The 12,823-nt window shown below is 70.6% G+C and overlaps 1 protein-coding gene across 1 annotated transcript; it reads left to right on the forward strand.

Annotated features, from left to right (window-relative positions):
• Window positions 1-676: 676 nt before the first annotated feature.
• Window positions 677-12,080, forward strand: LOC115643127 (chloride channel protein ClC-Kb-like; the record flags this gene model as incomplete). Its single annotated transcript, XM_030546945.1, has 13 exons — window positions 677-851; window positions 2,017-2,145; window positions 2,398-2,526; window positions 2,912-3,051; window positions 4,487-4,564; window positions 4,694-4,772; window positions 7,921-8,046; window positions 9,031-9,115; window positions 10,128-10,229; window positions 10,556-10,640; window positions 10,902-11,081; window positions 11,213-11,282; window positions 11,970-12,080. Coding segments are annotated over exons 1-13 (1,489 nt in total), but the record flags the coding sequence as incomplete, so codon positions are not given.
• Window positions 12,081-12,823: the final 743 nt, after the last annotated feature.

Consider the following 12,823-nt stretch of genomic DNA (forward strand, 5'->3'; position numbering starts at 1 on the left):
ATCTATCCGTCCCCATCTACCCCTGCTATCTATCCACCCCCATCCACCCCCTCTATCCATCCCCATTCACCCCCTCTATCTATCTGTCCCCCTCCACCCCGTCTATCTATCCATCCCCATCCATCCCTCTATCTATCTATCTATCCCCATCCATCCCCTCTATCTATCTATCCCCATCCACCCCTCTATCTATCTATCTATCCCCATCCACCCCTCTATCTATCTATCCATCCGCATCCATCCCTCTATCTATCTATCTATCCCCATCCATCCCCTCTATATATCTATCCATCCCCATTCACCCCCTCTATCTATCTGTCCCCCTCCACCCCGTCTATCTATCCATCCCTCTATCTATCTATCTATCTATCTATCTATCTATCTATCTATCTATCTATCTATCTATCCCCACTCCCACCCCTGCCCCCCTCTCTCTCTCCCCCCACACCCCATCTATCTACCTATCCGTATCTCCCCACACCCACCCTCTCATCTCCACACACTCTCTCTTTCTGCCTGCCCCCGCCCCCGCCCCCCACCTGTCTTCGCCCGGCCCAGACCGGTGTCCCTGGCTCCAGGCAGCTGGTTCTGCTCCCCCCAGGGTGGGGCAGGGCTGATGGGGCTATAAACCCTGGGGAGAGGGGGTGAGGGCCAGCCAGTGGAGCCAGGCAGGGCCATGGGGCTGTGCAGCTCAAGGAAGGGGGAGCCCAAGGAGGGGATTGGGGGGCCGGGGTCCCAGGGGCAGCACCTGGACAGTGAGCTCCTCAGGGAGACGTACCAGAAGCTGTTTGGCAGGGACCAGCGGCCGAGGGGGCGCAAGGCTGTGCAAAGGGTGATACAGGCGCTGAAACGTAAGGCGGCTGCGGGTCGGGAGTGAGGGGCACCGGCAGGGCTGGGGGGGAGCCCAGGGCTGGGGGGGAGCCCAGGGCTGGGCTAGCAGGGGCTGCAGGTCGGGAGTGAGGGGCACCGGCAGGTCTGGGGGGAGCCCAGGGCTGGGCTAGCAGGGGCTGCAGGTCGGGAGTGAGGGGCACCGGCAGGGCTGGGGGGAGCCCAGGGCTGGGCTAGCAGGGGCTGCAGGTCGGGAGTGAGGGGCACCGGCAGGGCTGGGCTGGTGGGGGCTGCGGGTCGGGAGTGAGGGGCACCCAACAGGGCTGGGGGAGCCCAGGACTGGGCTGGAAGAGCACCGGCAGAGCTGAGTGAGGGCAGGGCTGGGCTAGCAGGGGCTGCGGGTCGGGAGTGAGGGGCACCGGCAGGGCTGGTGGGGGAGCCCAGGGCTGGGCTAGCAGGGTCTGCGGGTCGGGAGTGAGGGGCACCGGCAGGGCTGGGCTAGCAGGGGCTGCGGGTCGGGAGTGAGGGGCACCAGCAGGGCGGGGGGGGCGGGGCTGGGCTAGCAGGGGCTGCAGGTCGGGAGTGAGGGGCACCAGCAGGGCTGGGTGGGGGGGCAGGGCTGGGCTAGCAGGGGCTGCAGGTCGGGAGTGAGGGGCACCGGCAGGGCTGGGGCCGGGAGGGAATCACATTGTTACAGTTTCTGTTTGGGGTATAAACAGGGTTGCGTGTTCACGGACAGGCTCACACAGACGCCCGCCAGGCCTGGGATTCAGGCTGGGGCCGGTCGGGGTTTGGGTTCCCTTCACCCCCACCCCCTGGTCCTCTCATCACACAGGGAGTGTGTGACACAAACAGGGATCAGCCCCGGGGTCAAGGGCAGCAGCTGCCTCAAGGATTTTCCACACCTGGACATGACTGGAGGGAACAGGGACAGGGAGGGGATCCCGCAGCAAGTGGGCTGCGGGTCGGGAGTGAGGGGCACCGGCAGGGCTGGGGGGGCAGGGCTGGGCTAGCAGGGGCTGCGGGTCGGGAGTGAGGGGCACCAGCAGAGCTGGGGGGGCAGGGCTGGGCTAGCAGGGGCTGCGGGTCGGGAGTGAGGGGCACCGGTGGAGCTGGGGGGGGCAGGGCTGGGCTAGAGGGGGCTGCAGGTCGGGAGTGAGGGGCACCATCCGTCCGTCTCTCTTGCAGCGCTGGGTCTGTCCGTCCGCTCCCAGATCCTGAAGCTGGGCGAGGACTGGATCTTCCTCTTCCTCCTTGGCATCTGCATGGCGACCATCAGCTTCGGCCTCGACGTCGTCATCTCCAAGTTCCAGCGAGGTGCCCCCCAGCCCCCCGAGCCCCAGTCCCCCCTGGGGTCCCAGAGCCGTGGGAGTCACTGGCAGGGCAGCGCAAGGCAGATGGGATTTGGGGGCCCCTCTGAGATGCTGAATCCCCCCATTTGACCCTCCCCGTTCGCCTGCCCCCCACCCCAGATCCCCAGTCCTCCATAGAACCCCCCATACGGTGCCAGTCCCGGGGGGGGTGCAGGGGGCGGGATCCCTGCCCTGACCCCCCCCTCTCGCCCCCCAGCCAACCTGTGGGTGTACGACGCGCTGGAGGGGTACCGGGCCCTGCAGTATTTCTCCTGGGTCCTCTACCACACGGGGCTCATGATGGTCTCAGCCGGAGTCGCCAAATACATCTCGCCGCAGGCAGCAGGTAGGGCCCGGGCCCCCCTGCCCTGCCACAGCCCCGAGATCCCAGGAGGGGGATTTGGGGGGGCTGCGATCGTGGGGTCCCTGATCCCTGGGGCTGTGAGGGGGTGTGAACGTCAGGTCCCCCATCCCCGGGGCCGTGGGGGGCTGGGAACACAGAGTCCTCGATCCCCAGGGCCGTGGGGATGTGAACGTGGGGTCCCCCATCCCCAGGGCCGTGGGGGGGGTGAACAGGGGGTCCCCGATCCCCGGACATGCAGGGCTGGGAACGTGGGGTCCCTGGGGCCGTGTGTGGGGGGGTGAACACAGGGTCCCTGGGGCTGTGTGTGGGGGTGAACAGGGGGTCCCCGATCCCCGGACATGGGGGGCTCTGACACATCCCCCCCCAGGCTCCGGGATCCCCGAGCTGAAGGTGACGCTCCGGGGGGTCGTGCTCAGCGAGTTTTTCACCCTGCGAACCGGCCTGGCCAAGCTGGTCGGGGTGATCTGCACCCTGGGGGCCGGCAGCACCATCTTCCTGGGCAAAGTGGTGAGTGGGGGGGTCCCTTGGGGGGGACCTGGGGGTCGGGGCTGGAGAAATTTGGGGGGCTGGGGTCTCTGGGGGTGGGGGGCTTAGGGGTCGGGGATCTGGGGGCTAAGTGTGTTGGGGGATCAGGGGGGAGTTGGGGGGCTGAGGTTTCTGGGGGTGGGGGATTTAGGGGTTGGGGATCTAGGAGCTGGGGGCTGGGTGTGTTGGGGGAGTTGGGGGGCTGGGGTCTCTGGAGGTGGGGGGCTTAGGGGTCGGGGATCTGGGGGCTAAGTGTGTTAGGGGGATCAGGGGGGAGTTGGGGGGCTGAGGTCTCTGGGGGTGGGGGATTTAGGGGTTGCGGATCTAGGAGGTGGGGGCTGGGTGTGTTGGGGGATGGGGGGTATCTGGGAGGTGGGGGCTGGGTGTGTTGGGGGAGTTGGGGGGCTGGGGTCTCTGGGGATGGGGGATTTAGGGGTCGGGGATCTGGATGTGTTGGGGGATCTGGGGGCTGGGTGTGTTGGGGGATTGGGGGGATCTGGGGGCTGGGTATGGTGGGGGGATCTGGGAGGTGGAGGCTGAGTGTGTTGGGGGGATCAGGGGATCTGGGATCTGGGTGTGTTGGGGGGATCTGGGAGGTGGGGGCTGAGTGTGTTGGGGTCTCTGGGGGTTGGGGATTTAGGGGTCAGGAATCTAGGAGGTGGAGGCTGGGTGTGTTGGGGGGTTTCGGGGGGATCTGGGGGATGGGTGGTTGGTGATGGGGGGTATCTGGGGGCTGGGAGTGTTGGGGGAGTGGGGGGCTGGTGTCTCTGGGAGTGGGGGATTTAGGGGTCCAGGATCTGGGAGGTGAGGGCTGGGTATGTTGGGAGGATCGGGGGGCTGGGGGTGGGAGATTTAGGGGTCCGAGATCTGGGAGTGTTGGGGGGATCTGGGAGGTGGGGGCTGGGTGTGTTAGGGGGATAGGGGGGTTGGGGATGGAGGGGTATCTGGGAGGTGGGGGCTGGGTGTGTTGGGGGATCTGGGAGGTGGGGGCTGAGTGTGTTGGGGAAGTTGGGGGCTGGGGTCTCTGGGGGTGGGGGATTTATAGGTAGGGGATCTGGGTGTGTTGGGGGGATTGGGGGATCTGGGGGCTGGATGTGTTGGGGGGATCGGGGAGCTGGGGTCTCTGGGGGTGGGAGATTTAGAGGTCGAGGATCTGGGTGTGTTGGGGGGATCTGGGAGGTGGGGGCTGGGTGTGTTGGGGGATCTGGGAGGTGGGGGCTGGGTGTGTTGGGGGGATTGGGGGATCTGGGGGCTGGGTGTGTTGGGGGATCTGGGAGGTGGGGGCTGGGTGTGTTGAGGGATGGGGGGGTTGGTGATGGGGGTATCTGAGAGGTGGGGGCTGGGTGTGTTGGGGGGATCGGGGGGCTGGGGTCGGGGGGATATGGGGGGGCTGCAGTGACCTCGTCTCTCTCCCCAGGGCCCCTTCGTTCACATGGCCACGATCCTGGCCACCCAGCTGGGCCGTGTGATGGTTCGAGTTGCCGGGACCAAGGAGGTGAGTCCGGGGGTATCCCCGCCCCCCCCAACTTCCCCTGGCCCCTCCCCCGGCCCATCCCCCAAACTGTCTCAACCCCCCCGGCCCTCAGCACCCCCCGCCTCTCACTCCCCCATCTCTGCCCCCCAGAACCCGGCCCGCAAGTACGAGATGTTGGTGGCTGGGGCGGCCGTGGGGGTGGCCTGCTGCTTCGTGGCCCCCGTGGGGGGTGAGTGACCCCAAAGTGCTTGTGGGGCTGGGGGAAGGAGCAGAGAAGGAGGGGTGGGAGGGAGACAGGTCGGGGGGCACGTGGTGGGGGAAAGGGGGTCGGGGGGCTGGTTCCCAGCTGACCCCCCGGTGCTCCCCACGCTGACCTGAGGGCATGTGGGGAGATCTGGGGGTGCAGGGGGACCCAGGGGCATGGGGGCCGGTCTGGGGATGCAGGGGCGGACCCGGGGGCATGTGGGGAGATCTGGGGTGCAGGGGGGGACCCGGGGGCACGTGGGGAGGTCTGGGGCTGCAGGGGGACCCGGGGGCACCTGGGGAGGTCTGGGGGTGCAGGGGGACCCAGGGGCATGGGGGGAGGTCTGGGGGTGCAGGGGGGGACTCGGGGGCATGTGGGGAGATCTGGGGTGCAGGGGGGACCCGGGGGCACACGGGCAGGTCTGGGGGTGCAGGGGGGACCTGGGGGCACGGGGGGGACCTGGGGGCACAGAGAGGTCTGGGTGCAGGGGGGGATCCGGGGGCACGGGGAGGTCTGAGAGTGCACGGGGCCCCGGGGGCATGGGGAGAGTTCTGGGAGTGCGAGGGGGGACCCGGGGGCACGGGGGGCACCCGGGGGCATGGGGAGGTTTAGGGGTGCACGGGGGGGACCCGGGGGCATGAGGAGGTCTGGGGGTGCACGGGGACCCGGGGGCACGGGGAGGTCTGGGGGTACAGGGGGGACCCGGGGGCACGGGGAGGTCTGGGGGTGCACGGGGACCCGGGGGCATGGGGGGGACCTGTGGGCACGGGGAGGTCTGGGGGTACAGGGGGGCCCCGGGGGCACGGGTGGAGGTCTGGGGGTGCACGGGGACCCGGGGGCACGGGGGGAGGTCTGAGGGTACAGGGGGGACCCGAGGGAATGGGGGGACCTGGGGGCACGGGGAGGTCTGGGGGTGCACGGGAACCCAGGGGCACGAGGGGAGGTCTGGGGGTACAGGGGGGACCCGGGGGCACGGGGGGAGGTCTGGGGGTGCATGGGGACCCGGGGGCACAGGGAGGTCTGGGGGTGCATGGGGACCCGGGGGCACGGGGAGGTCTGGGGGTACAGGAAGGACCTGGGGGCACGGGGGGAGGTCTGGGGGTGCATGGGGACCCGGGGGCATGAGGGGAGGTCTGGGGGTACAGGGGGGACCCGGGGGCATGGGGAGGTCTGGGGGTGCATGGGGACCCGGGGGCACGAGGGGAGGTCTGGGGGTACAGGGGGGACCCGGGGGGAGGTCTGGGGGTGCATGGGGACCCGGGGGCATGGGGGGAGGTCTGGGGGTACAGGGGGGACCCGGGGGCACGGGGAGGTCTGGGGTTGCACGAGGACCCGGGGGAACGGGGACGTCTGGAGGTGCGGGAGGACCCGGGGGCACAGGGAAACCTGGGGGTGCACGGGGCCCGAGGGCATGGGGGGAGGTCTGGGGGTGCACGGGGACCCGGGGGCACGCAGGGGGCTCAGAGGAGGGAGGCTGGAGAGACCCAGGGGCACAGGGAGGCCTGGGGGTGCACGGGGCCCGAGGGCACGGGGGGAGGTCTGGCGGTGCACGGGGACCCGGGGGCACGGGGGGGCATGGAGAGGTCTGGGGGTGCATGGGGTCCCGGGGGCACGGAGGGGGCTCAGAGGAGGGAGGCCGGGGAGACCCGGGGGCACAGGGAGGTCTGGGGGTACAGGGGGGACCTGGGGGCACGGGGAGGTCTGGGGGTGCATGGGGACCCGGGGGCATGGGGAGGTCTGGGGGTACATGAGGGACCCAGGGGCACAGGGGGAGGTCTGGGGGTACAGGGGGGTCCCAGGGGCACGGGGAGATCTGGGGATACAGGGGGGACCTGGGGGCACGGGGAGGTCTGAGGGTACAGGGGGGACTGGGGGTCACGGGGAGGTCTGGGGCTGCACGGGGCCCTGGGGGCACAGGGGGAGGTCTGGGGGCACAGGGGGGACCCGGGGGCACGGGGGGAGGCCTGGGGGTACAGGGGGAGGTCTGGGGGTACAGGGGGGACTGGGGGGCACGGGGAGGTCTGGGGGTGCACGGGGTCCCGGGGGCACGGGGGGAGGTCTGGGGGCACAGGGGGAACCTGGGGGGGCACGGGGGGAGGTCTGAGGGTACGGGGGGACCCGGGGGCATGGGGGGAGACCTGGGGGTGCACGGGGGACCCAGGGGCACAGAGGGAGGTCTGGGGGCACAAGGAGGTCTGGGGATGCACGGGGACCCGGGGGCACAGAGGGAGGTCTGGGGGGGCCGGGGGTCCTGGGGGCACGAGGAAGTCTGGGGGTGCACGGGGGACCTGGGGGTGCACAGGGCCCCGGGGGCACGGGGAGGTCTGGGGGAACAGGGGGAGGTCTGGGGGTTCACGGGGGACCCAGGGGCATGGGGGGAGGTCTGGGGGCACAGGGGGACCTGGGGGCACGAGGAGGTCTCGGGGTGCACGGGGGACCTGGGGGTGCACGGGGACCCAGGGGCACAGGGGGAGGTCTGGGGGCACAAGGAGGTCTGGGGGTGCACGGGGGACCTGGGGGTGCACGGGGCCCCGGGGGCACGGGGAGGTCTGGGGGCACAGGGGGGACCCGGGGGCATGGGGGGAGGTCTGGGGATGCACGGGGACCCGGGGGCACAGAGGGAGGTCTGGGGGCACAGGGGGACCTGGGGGCACGAGGAGGTCTGGGGGTGCACGGGGGACCTGGGGGCATGGGGAGGTCTGGGGGTGCACGGGGGACCTGGGGGCACGGGGAGGTCTGGGGGCACAGGGGGAGGTCTGGGGGTACAGGGGGGACTGGGGGGCATGGGGAGGTCTGGGGGTGCACGGGGGACCTGGGGGCACGTGGGGAGGTCTGGGGGCACAGGGGGACCTGGGGACACGAGGAGGTCTGGGGGTGCACGGGGGACCTGGGGGTGCACGGGGCCCCGGGGGCACGGGGAGGTCTGGGGGCACAGGGGGAGGTCTGGGGGTACAGGGGGGACCTTGGGGTGCACGGGGCCCCGGGGGCACAGGGGGAGGTCTGGGGGTACAGGGGGGACCTTGGGGTGCACGGGGCCCCGGGGGCACGCAGGGGGCTCAGCAGAGGGAGGCCGGGGAGACCCGAGGGGGGCGCTCCGGGCCCCGGTTCCCGGCTGACCCCCCCTGTCCCCCAGGGGTGCTGTTCTCCGTGGAGGCGATGGGGACCCACTTCGCGCTGCGCGATTACTGGCGCGGCTTCTTCTCCGCGTCCTGCGCCGCCCTCACCTTCCGCCTGCTGCCCCTGCTGCACGGGGAGCGCGGTACGGGGGGGTGGGGGGGGCTGGGGCCAGGGTTTGGGGGGCTGGAGAACTGAGGGGGGGAGATCTGGGCTGGGAGGGTAGAGATATGGGGTGCAGGGGCGGGGCAGTGGGGGGAGATCTGGGGTCAGAGGGTTTGGGGGGGGCTGGAGAAATGAGGGGGGGAGATCTGGGCTGAGAGGGTAGAGATATGGGGTGCAGGGGAGGGGGCAGTGGGGGGAGATCTGGGGTCAGAGGGTTTGGGGGGGCTGGAGAAATGAGGTACAGGGGGGGGAGAGCTGGGGTCAGAGGGTTGGGGGGGCTGGAGAAATGAGGTACAGGGGGGGGAGAGCTGGGGTCAGAGGGTTTGGGGGGCTGGAGAAATGGGGGCTGGGGAGATCTGGGCTGGGAGGGTTGAGGGGTAGAGATATGGGGTGCAGGGGAGGGGCAGTGGGGGGAGAGCTGGGGTCAGAGGATTGTTGGGGGGGCTGGAGAAATGAGGTACAGGGGAGGGGGAGAGCTGGGGTCAGAGGGTTTGAGGGGCTGGAGAAATGAGGTACAGGGGAGGGGGAGAGCTGGGGTCAGAGGGTTTGGGGGGCTGGAGAAATGGGGGCTGGGGAGATCTGGGCTGGGAGGGTTGAGGGGTAGAGATATGGGGTGCAGGGGAGGGGCAGTGGGGGGAGAGCTGGGGTCAGAGGATTGTTGGGGGGGCTGGAGAAATGAGGTACAGGGGAGGGGGAGAGCTGGGGTCAGAGGGTTTGAGGGGCTGGAGAAATGGGGGCTGGGGAGATCTGGGCTGGCAGGGTTGGGGGGTAGAGATATGGGGTGCAGGGGAGGGGGCAGTGGGGGGAGATCTGGGGTCAGAGAGCTGTTGGGGGGGCTGGAGAAATGGGGGACGGTGGATGGGGCAGGGGGCCGGGATCACAGGGCTTTGGGGGCTGAGGGCCGGGCAGGGAAGACGGGGGGACCCGGCCCCCCTAGACTAACTGCCCCCCCGTGCTCCCCCAGAGACGGTGGCCGTTCTCTTCAGCACCGGCTGGCGCGTCGAGTTCCCCTTCGACCTGCCCGAGCTGCTCTCGTTCGCCCTGCTGGGGTGAGTGGGGGCACCCCGAGATCCCCTGCCTGCTGGCTCCGCCCCCCGCCCCTGGCTCCGCCCCGCCGGCCAGGCTCCGCCCCCCGCCTCTGCCCCTGGCTCCGCCCCCACCCCTGGCTCCGCCCCCGCCTGGCCAGGCTCAGCCCCAGCCCAGGGAGGGGGGATAGGCAGGGAGCTGGGAGCCAGGACTCCTGGGTTCTCTCCCCGGCTCTGGGAGGGGAGTGGGGGCTGGTGGGTCAGAGCAGGGGGGGCTGGGAGCCAGGACTCCTGGGTTCTCTCCCCAGCTCTGGGAGGGGAGTGGGGGCTGGTGGGTCAGAGCAGGGGGGGCTGGGAGCCAGGACTCCTGGGTTCTCTCCCCGGCTCTGGGAGGGGAGTGGGGGCTGGTGGGTTAGAGCAGGGGGGGCTGGGAGCCAGGACTCCTGGGTTCTCTCCCCGGCTCTGGGAGGGGAGTGGGGGTTGGTGGGTTAGAGCAGGAGGGGCTGGGAGCCAGGACTCCTGGGTTCTCTCCCTGGCTCTGGGAGGGGAGTGGGGGTTGGTGGGTCAGAGCAGGGGGGCCTGGGAGCCAGGACTCCTGGGTTCTCTCCCTGGCTCTGGGAGGAGAGTGGGGGTTGGTGGGTCAGAGCAGGGGGGCCTGGGAGCCAGGACTCCTGGGTTCTCTCCCTGGCTCTGGGAGGGGAGTGGGGGTTGGTGGGTTAGAGCAGGGGGGGCTGGGAGCCAGGACTCCTGGGTTCTCTCCCCGGCTCTGGGAGGGGAGCGGGGGCTGGTGGTTAGAGCAGGGGGGGCTGGGAGCCAGGACTCCTGGGTTCTCTCCCCGGCTCTGGGAGGGGAGTGGGGGCTGGTGGGTTAGAGTGGAGGGGGGACTGGGAGCCCGGACGCCTGGGTTCTCTCCCTGGCTCTGGGAGGGGAGTGGGGGCTGGTGGTTAGAGCAGGGGGGCTGGGAGCCAGGACTCCTGGGTTCTCCCCCCGGCTCGGGGCCCGGACGCCTGGGTTCGCGCTGACCCTGTCCCCGCAGGGCGCTGTGTGGGGCTCTCTGCTGCGTCTACCTCTTCTGCCACCGTAACCTGCTGCTGGCCCTGCAGAACCGGCCCCTGCCCGGGCGCCTGTTGGGCAACAAGTGAGTGAACCCCCGGGCCTCCCCAAACCCTGCCCCAGCTCCTGCCCCCTGGAGCCCCCCCAAACCCTGCCCCAGCTCCTGCCCCCGGGCCCCTCAAATCCTGCCCCCTGGAGCCCCCCCAAACCCTGCCCCAGCTCCTACCCCCCGGGGCCCTCCTGGCACCATTTGCTGTGGGGCCCAGAGCCGGCAGCTTACGGACCCCCACCCCCAGCTCCTTCTGGCTCAGCCTACAGCCCCCCCCGAGCCCCCTCCACCCCATCTCTCCTTGCTCCCCCTTCACCCCCCCTTCCGTTACCATCTCCCCCACTTTCTCCCCCCCCCCGCAGCAAAATCCTCCACGCGGGGCTGGTCTCCCTGGTGCTGGCGAGCGTCACCTTCCCCCATGGGCTGGGGCAGTACCTGGGGGCGCGGGTGAGTACCCCCTCCTCTCCCCCCTACCGGCCGCTCCCCTCCCCTGGCCTGGACCCCCCCCACATCCCCATCTCACCCCCCTCCCTGCCCCCCCGAACGGGATCCCCCCACTCCTCTCCCCCACCTCCTAGCTGGGATCCCCCCCACTCCCCTCCCCCCAGCCTCGCCCATCCCCTCCTCTGACCCCCTTCCCCTCCTCCGGCCCCCCAGCCGGGATCCCCCCCACTCCCACGTCTCACCCCCCTCTGTGTCCCCCCCCAGCTGACCATGAAGGAGCTCCTGGAGACTTTCTTCAACAACTGCACCTGGGGGCAGGCGGAGCTGGGGGGGCTGAACGCCTCCCGCCAGCCCCCCCACCCCTCCTACGCCGACCCCTGGCTCCAGTGGACCCACCCCCAGCTCTCCTCCCTCGAGATGCTCAGCGTCTTCCTGCTCTCCAAGGTGGGGGGGCTCCGGGGGGGGCAGCTGGTGTCCGGCGCCCCCTGGTGGCTGCCGGTGCGCTGGGGGAGGAGCTGTCGGGGGGGGGGCTGGAAAGCGGGGGGCTGTTTCATTCGCTCGTTCCTCCTCCCCAGTTCTTCATGCTGCTCCTCGCCACCACCATGGTCGTCCCCGCCGGCTACTTCCTGCCCGTCTTCGTCTACGGTGAGAACCCAGGCGTCCGGGCTCCCAGCACCCCACTACTCTGAGACACCAGCCCCCACTCCCCTCCCAGAGCCAGGGAGAGAACCCAGGAGTCCTGGCTCCCAGCCCCCCCTGCTCCAACCCACCAGCCCCCACTCCCCTCCCAGAGCTGGGGAGAGAACCCAGGAGTCCGGGCTCCCAGCCCCCCTGCTCTGACCCACCAGCCCCCACTCCCCTCCCAGAGCCAGGGAGAGAACCCAGGAGTCCTGGCTCCCAGCCCCCCTTCTCCAACCCATCAGCCCCCACTCCCCTCCCAGAGCTGGGGAGAGAACCCAGGAGTCCGGGCTCCCAGCCCCCCTGCTCCAACCCATCAGCCCCCACTCCCCTCCCAGAGCTGGGGAGAGAACCCAGGAGTCCGGGCTCCCAGCCCCCCCTGCTCTGACCCACCAGCCCCCACTGCCCTCCCAGAGCCGGGGAGAGGACCCAGGAGTCCTGGCTCCCAGCCCCCCTGCTCTAACCCACCAGCCCCCACTGCCCTCCCAGTGCCGGGGAGAGAACCCAGGAGTCCGGGCTCCCAGCACCTGGCCATAACCCAGGATGGGCTCGGGGGTCTGGCTGAAGGAGGTTGGGGGTGGGTCTGGCCTGCGGAGGAGGGGGGGTCTGGCCAGGGTCTCCATGTAACCCGGGATGGGGGCTCTCTGCCTACAGGGGCGGGGCTCGGGCGGCTCTATGGGGAGATCATGGCCAAGGCTTTCCCCGAGGGGATCGTCTCTGACGGGATCCGCATCGCCATCGGCCCCGCGGCCTACGCCCTGGCTGGTACGAGCCGCTGCGGGGGGGCAGGGGGTGCTTGGTGGGGCCAGGGGGGCTCGACAGGGCTGTGACGAACTGGGCCTGGGGGCTCTCAGCTCCCCACAGTTTCCCGGAGGGACCCCGACTGGGCAGTTTCATCCCACTGCTCCCACCAGTTGTCACTGAGTCCCTGGGCAATGCTCTGGAATTGCTGCCTATGAAGCCAGTCAGGGCTGGGGGTGCTCGGGGGGAGGGCGAGGGCTTGGCGGGGGGCTCGCCGGAGGGCTGGGGTGCTCAGGGAGGTCCGGGGGGCTCGGCGGGGGCTCGCCGGAGGGGTGGGGAGCTCAGGGAGGTCTGGGGGGCTTGATGGGTGGCTCGCCAGAGGGTGGGGAGCTCAGGGAGGTCCGGGGCGCTCGGCGGGGGCTCGCCGGAGGGTGGGGAGCTCAGGGAGGTCCGGGGGGCTCGGCGGGGGGCTCGCCAGAGGGGTGGGGTGCTCAGGGAGGTCCGGGGGGCTTGACGGGGGCTCACCAGAGGCCTGGGGTGCTCAGGGAGATCCGGGGGGCTCGGCGGGGGCTCACCGGAGGGGTGGGGTGCTCAGGGAGGTCCAGGGGGCTCGACGGGGGGCTCGCCGGAGGGGTGGGGTGCTCAGGGAGGTCTGGGGGGCTTGACGGGGGGCTCGCCAGAGGCTTGTTGTGCTCAGGGAGGTCCGGGGGGCTCGACGGGGGGCTCGCCAGAGGGGTGGGGTGCTCAGGGAGGTCCGGGGAGCTTTG

The sequence above is a fragment of the Gopherus evgoodei genome, unplaced genomic scaffold (genome assembly GCF_007399415.2).
Source record: "Gopherus evgoodei ecotype Sinaloan lineage unplaced genomic scaffold, rGopEvg1_v1.p scaffold_51_arrow_ctg1, whole genome shotgun sequence".
In the NCBI taxonomy this organism is placed as follows: domain Eukaryota; kingdom Metazoa; phylum Chordata; order Testudines; family Testudinidae; genus Gopherus; species Gopherus evgoodei.